The 7,500-nt window shown below is 38.3% G+C and overlaps 1 protein-coding gene across 2 annotated transcripts in view; it reads left to right on the top strand.

Annotated features, from left to right (window-relative positions):
* Positions 1-7,500, top strand: part of LOC144959138 (outer dynein arm-docking complex subunit 2-like) — a 70,148-nt gene that overhangs the window by 29,148 nt on the left and 33,500 nt on the right. For both annotated transcript variants that reach the window (XM_078891623.1, XM_078891622.1), the window contains exon 18: positions 173-361. In XM_078891623.1, the coding sequence (XP_078747749.1) occupies positions 173-361 (189 nt within the window). The remainder of the gene's footprint in view (positions 1-172; positions 362-7,500) is intronic.

The raw sequence follows: 7,500 nt of genomic DNA, 5'->3' as shown, positions 1-7,500 counted from the left end.
GGCCTGAAACATCGATGTAGACTGAATCCAACATTGTGGTAAAAATTAAAATAGAATAATAATTCGCTCCATTGCTACATGTCGAGCACTATTCGTACCATATTTGTATACAACACGATTCAATATATATATATATATCTTCATGGTATGTTTCCCTCCTCTTCTCCCTCAGGATGCCGGTGAGATGGTCCGTTCATTCGTAGGAGGATTGGAACTCATCGTCTCCTTACTCAAGTCGGACGACAAAGAGGTCCTGGCCTCCATCTGCGCTGCCATCGCCAACATCGCCAAGGACGAGGAGAACCTGGCCGTCATCACAGACCACGGAGTGGTCCCCATGCTGGCCAGATTGACCAACACAGTGAGTAGATTACGTTGTTGTAGCATAGCTCATGCGTTCACAGAGCCTCCCGCCATCATTGTCATCGTCGTCATCATCTCATCATTGTCATCATCATCATTGTCTTCATCACCATCATCATCATTGTCATCATTAGCATCATTGTGATCTCCATCGTCATCATCATTGTCATCTTCATCATCATTGTCATCACCATCATCATCATCATTGTTATCACCATTATCACCAACATACCCCCATAGATCCTCTCTCCCCCCCCCCCCCCCCCCCCCCCCCCCCCCCCCCCCTTGCCTCTCCCTTTATCATAGTTACCACCACTTATATCAAAATTGCTTCCTTACTTTAAAGCAAGCCAGTGGAAAAGAAATCAGTATCGATAACTCTAGCTCGACATATGACCAGATTTGATTTTCCTAGGTTATCCCCCTTCCATTAGTTGTGTTTGTTCCATGTTGGCGCCTGGTTTGCCCCGTCTTTGACTGAAAACCGAACACATTAAGATTCAATAATAGTCGGATGTCACGTCCACCCAGCATCGAGTAGCTTGGTTATAAAAACACGAGTTTTGTGTGTTGGTCCGTTATTGTACATACCTGCCAACCTTTCAACTTTTGTCGGAATCATTCCTAATTTCACTCTTCCTTTTTGTACTATCCCACCATTGTCTCTGAAATTCCGATTTTCAAACACGATGATAACGGTTATACTTCCGGATGGCAATGTTGTGAGCTTCTTAGCCGAACGCATTCTATCTATACAAAAAATACAACATCAGCATATTGCAATACTACAATCAATCAGCCACACTGTGACATACATAAATACCATTAGTCTCCAACATGTGTTACTTTAACACCCCCCCCCCCCCCCTACCCCCTCCCTCCCTCTCCCCTTTTCGACTTCTTCCCTCTCTCGTCCCAACATCAACTGCTGTGACGTCTCTCCTCAAAACGGTATTATTCCGGGATGATTAAGATGATGAAAAAAGATTTTAATGGTTTTTTGTAATGAGCTTTTATGTAGCGCAATATCCACTAAATGTGCTCAAAGCGCTTTACAAGGGGTCCCTGGTCAACAGCTACATTTACCATGTAGGACGGGACATGACGCCTGTTAGGCGATATTACAATTGTTCGGACAAAGACAATGCTGTTAACGGCCAGGTACTCATTTTACACCTGAGTACGGGGAGAGAATATGAGTAAAGAGCCTTTTCCAAGGACTCAACTATGCGCCGAGGAGCGAGGCTCAAACCCAGGACCTTCAGATCCGAAAGCGAGTGCCATACCACTAGACCACAAAATTGAATTCATAGCCAGAAATAGCAGACTTGAGTTGAGTTTATATTATGTTTTATAGATAGAATGAAGTAGACGTCACCCAGGTCTTTGTTATTGTTTTTGCCATCCGCATTTATGAGTAATTCTCACTAAACTGTATTAACCAGACAATAAACGTTCATGGTTACACACAGTGTTGACACCAGACTCTAAGCGCTTAGTATATATGTATGTATGTATGTATGTATGTATGTATGTATGCATGTATGTATGTATGTATGTATGTATGTATGTATGTATGTATGTATTTATGTATGTATATGTATGTATGTATGTATGTATGTATGTATGTATATGTATGTATGTATGTATGTATGTATGTCATCTCATCTCATGTAGTTCCATATCTGAAGCAGACGTCGGAGGTCATCTTCCGCCAAGCTGATCTATCTCTTGCCAATTCTATTAAAGCAGCGCCACCTTTCTCAGCTTCATCTGTCCAAGTTCTTATCCCTTTCAAATACGTTATTCTTTGTCTTCCTCTTATTCTTTTTCCATTCATCTTTCCAGTCAAGGCGAGTACTTCCAAACCAGGGTGGCGGATAATGTGTCCTAAAAATTCCATTTGGCGTTTGATGATTTTTGTTATCAGTGATCTTTTTCTGTTTGCCATTTCTAAAATTTCTTCATTTCTTTTCCTTTCCACCCATGACACCCTCATCATTCTTCTGTAAAACCACATTTCCACTGCCTCCAGTCTTTTAACCATGGTCTTGTTTATGGTCCAGCTCTCACAACCATATAGCAGCACAGACAGTACATAGCAACCCAGGACTTTGATTTTTTTTCATACTAATATTCCTGTTTTTCATAATTGTATGCAGCTGGTTGAATGCATTCTTCGCCATACCTATTCTTTTCTTTATTTCACAATCTGATTTTCCATTGGATGTTACATTGAAGCCTAAATATTTGAAACATTCAACTTGTTGTATTGTTTGTCCTCTGCTTGTTATTACACAGGCTGGTGGGTTATTATTTTTAGATACCGTCATACATTCTGTTTTAGATATATTCAGTTCCAGTCCCATATTTTCACTACTCCTGACTACAACATCCAGTAATTCTTGTAGTTCATGTTCAGATTCTGCCAGTAGAACCGTATCATCTGCATACCTCAGATTTGTTACATTCTTTCCTCCAATACACACCCCCTTCTTATGTTCGATATCTCTTAATATCATTTCACTATAGAGGTTGAATAAATCTGGAGACAAAACACACCCCTGCCTAACTCCTCTTCTAATAGGTGTAAAACTGCTTAGCTCGTTGTCAACACGCATTGCTGCTTCTTGTTCCCAGTACAAATTCCGTAATATTCTTAAATCTTTACCATCAATGTCCAAGGATGATAGAATTTTGAATAGTTTTTCGTGTTGTACTTTATCAAAGGCTTTTGAATAGTCGATGAAACACATATACAGATCTTTATTTACTTCAATACATCTTTCCATCAGCATTGATAATGTGAATATTCCATTTCTGGTACCCTTGTCCTCAACAAAACCAAATTGCATCTCCCCAATTTCAGGTCGTATGTATGTATGTAGGCATGCATATACGATGATATGCTGGTTTGTATGTATGTCTGCATGTATGTATGTATGTATGTATATGTGTTTGTATGTACGCTCATTTCTTTTGTATATGTAATAGAGTCAGACAACCGGGTAGCTGATGCCGGCGAGTGCGATAGTAGAGACAACCGGGTAGTTGATGCCGGCGAGTGTGATACTGATGGAGACAACCGGGTAGTTGATGCCGGCGAGTGGTAGTAGTAGTATTGGCAGAGTGTAGAGGCCGTGGGAGTGGATGGATTCGGTCCCGGGATCGACTTAAGAGTTCCAGACTGTAACTGCGGCGGTGGTGCTCAAGTGAGGAAGATAGATCGAGACAATGAAGTGACAGTTTAGTACTACTGTTAGTGATAGTAGCATGACTTCATGTGTCAGAAGTAGAAGTAGGGAGTTGATTTCATGAGCGAAGAGCACACACCACAGTCAAGTCCGGAGACACCATAGTCTACCCGAGTCCTAGCCCATCCACTCCAGGGTAGTGGAGGCGATCAAACAACAAAGGCCAGGATGTATAATGTTGAAGTCTTTATTCAGGAACAATGGAACAGATCATTCTTTTGTATCGTATTCTATAGATAGAATGCGGTTGGCCAAGGAGTTCACAACATTGCCATCCGGAAGTATAACGGACCAACACACAAACTCTGTGTAACCATGAACTTTTATAGTCTGGTTAATACAGTTTAGTGAGAACAACTCACAAACGCGGATGGCAAAAACAATAACAAAGGCCTGAGAGACGTCATCTGCATACTATCTATAACGTCATCTGCATACTATCTATAGATAGTATTCAGATGACGTCTCTCAGGCCTTTGTTATTGTTTTTGCCATCCGCGTTTGTGAGTTGTTCTCACTAAACTGTATTAACCAGACTATAAAAGTTCATGGTTACACAGAGTTTGTGTGTTGGTCCGTTATACTTCCGGATGGCAATGTTGTGAACTCCTTGGCCAAGCGCATTCTATCTATAGGCGTGTAGCAATGAATGGATCAATGAATGAATGAAAAAGAATCACATAGGGTAGAGTCGGGGAACTTCGCCACCCTGCGGTCGCTCCACTTCTTTCGCTTATTTCAGTCTCAAGATGTCAATTTTCTTAAAATAGAAACTGGTCATCAAGACAATTAGCCAATCAGTGATGAGATTTTATTAAACTTGTTCCAGTATTTCAATTCGTAATACTTTATTTTCGCATTTAAAAGTTGTTATGCTCGTCGGGGAAATTCGCCATAGTTCGGGGAAATTCGCCACCACTGTCGGGGAAATTCGCCGCTCGATTTTAACACTTTTTTATCGTGAATTTTATGTACTTTTTAGATATTATTTTGTTTTCTCATGTTTATATTTGATTAAATTTGTAGTAATTACTATATTTTATTTATTTACAATGGCAAAAACTAAAAATATTCAATGACCAACGGCAAGTTTTATAAATGACGATATGATACTATGATAGAAGGCGAAAACATGACAAAATATCTTTTCTTGTGTTTTGCTGAACCATCCTATCCTATTTTTCTCTTAATCTTTTGCTTCCATTTTGGGTTTTCTTTGAAGTTCTCACCATTTATTCTACAAATATATAAAAAACTGCTTCATTATAGTAAAAAGTTCATTAAGTCCAGTTAAATTACTAATAATCATTACTATCCTCATTATGTAAATTTTATGCACTATGAACGCTACCTAGACACTGCATCACCAATCTATTAAATAATTATCGGTCAAAATATCATCAATGCCCCCTTTAAACATTTAATTAATAATATTTCGACAAAACAGAGCGACAAATGTCCCCAATTAGAACGGCGAATTTTCCCGATACTAGTGGCGAATTTCCCCGAAAGCAGTGATATCATTGGGACCCTCAATTAAAAAATAAACGAATATTTTTAACTATTGCAAATGATGGGAACATCAAAACTAATGTTTAAATCATACAATATCAAAATAACAGGTGTAGAGTAAGGATCTAAGCTGAAAAAACGCTTAAAATGACAACGAGTGAAAGTAGGAATTTGGAATGGCGGGTGTTGGATTTCGGACGAATCAGGCGCACAGAACGACAGACACGCTATGACGTTAATTGACACGATTGTGTCATGATATTAATGTACTAAATGCTGATTGGTAGATTAAAAACAATAGATGAAAAGCAACAAAGTGATGATGTGACACTTGGACTCGTCCAATAATAGGTAAGATGGGTTATTTGCATTTAAAGAGAGGGGTGTGAGAAGTGGCGAATTTCCCCGACGGCGAATTTCCCCGACTCTACCCTAATATTAGCTATAGCAGTTAAAAATAGATTTAGCGCGGACGTCAGGGAAAGCACCTACGTCACTGGTCCAGGTAAAGTGATGCGTAGACTGAAGTGAGTAAACTCGATCGAGTTGTGTGCATCTTCATGATTTAAACAAATTAATGCAAATAACATGGGACATGTATGAAGGAACGAATAAGTCTAAACTAAAGAGCTATGCTACAAAATCAATCATAGTGAATTGCAGAGTTAAAGAGTAAATGTTTAGCTCGTAATTAGTAATCAAAGACGTTAACGTTATGGCTGTATGAAATATTTAAGTAGCAATTATTAAGTATACAGAAGAACAAAGTAGATTTAGATGACTCAAGGTAGGTGGCTAGAAAGCTATGATTTGCCAGAATTAGTGATATAAATTTGTAAATGATCATTAGTTGTTAAAATGAAGTTATAACGATGTGAAGTGATGAAAGAAAGCACACAAAAATATAGTATCAGGCCAGAAGTCACACCCAGCCGAAGATAAATATAGTACTACATCGAGAGACTACCTGTGTAAGGGCTTAACACACAACACACAGTGTACTATTGGTCATAGTAACACACACGAGTAAAGGAATGTTGATATCAACCACAGAGGCACACAGTCTTGCTATACTTGCATACAATTAAATAGTGATTGTAGCGACAAGTAGTAAAGAGTAATAGAGTACAAAATCAAATAACATTAGATAGAATGGTCATTCTGTTACATATACATGTGTAGAAACAATGTGCAAGCGTGTATGTTCGTGTATGGCTGTATCTGTATTTGTAAATGTGTTGATGTTCATACCATGAACCAAACTGAGCATTGTTTACCTCACATGAATTGCCTTTAATTTGGACAATAAAGATTATTATTATTATTATTATTATTATTAAATTACAAATTACTTTGGCTGAAACATACTCATCACACACACACACAACACACACACACACACACACAACACACACACACACACACACACAACACACACACACAACACAAACCAGACATTTATTTATTTATTTATTTATTTATTTATTTATTTATTTATGTAATTTATTTATTTATTTATTCCCCACTGATAAAGGCAATGAATGACATCAATGAAAGCAATTTGAGATAGGTACAGTTCAGTGTTATCGAATCCTTAGACATTTGATCATCTTTCTTCTATCTTGAAAGACGCATTTGGTAGATAGTGATGTGATCTCGTGTTATCAGTTGTGTTATGTTGGGTTTTTGTTCTGTTGTTTTGTCTTGTTTGGTTTTTTGTCTGTTTGTTTGTTTGTTTGTTTTGTTTTAGGGGTAAGGGGCTCGAGAGGTTTTTGTTAGTATTTTTTAAAATTTGTAAATTTCTTTTTCGTTCTCTTTTTTTTTTTTTTTGAGGGGGGGGGGGGGGGGGGGGGGGGGGGGGGGGAGGGTTGTTTTTTGTTTTGTTTTTGTATTTGTTTTTTTGGGTGGACTCGATTTTTTTATTCAATTGTCCATAATATGAGTGTGTGCGATTCCATATAAAGATACTAATATCCGTACACACACACACACACGCACACACACACGCACACACATACACACACACACACACACACACACACACACACAGATACACGCACGCAAAACTAACCTTCCCTGAAAGCAAATTTAACAAGAGCTGGATCACACCAAATACCTACCTTCATATAGACAAAATATGATAGTGTGCGCTTGGCTAAGAAACTCACAACATTGCCATCCTGAATTATAAAGGAATCAACACACAAAACTGTGTGTCACCTTAAACATAAGTTATATTCTGGTTAGTACAGTTTTGTGAGAATTACTCACAAACATGGATGGCAAAAAAAAAAAAAAACAATAGCAAAGGCCTGAGTGATGTCATCTTCGTTCTATCTATAGATATGGTCGAAATGCACTTATTCACAGG

Source organism: Berghia stephanieae, chromosome 13 (genome assembly GCF_034508935.2).
Source record: "Berghia stephanieae isolate SIO BIC M18660-M18661 chromosome 13, UCSD_Bste_1.3, whole genome shotgun sequence".
Lineage (NCBI taxonomy): Eukaryota > Metazoa > Mollusca > Gastropoda > Nudibranchia > Aeolidiidae > Berghia > Berghia stephanieae.
Note: the sequence above shows the minus strand (reverse complement) of the source record. Positions and strands in the feature narration are given on the sequence as shown.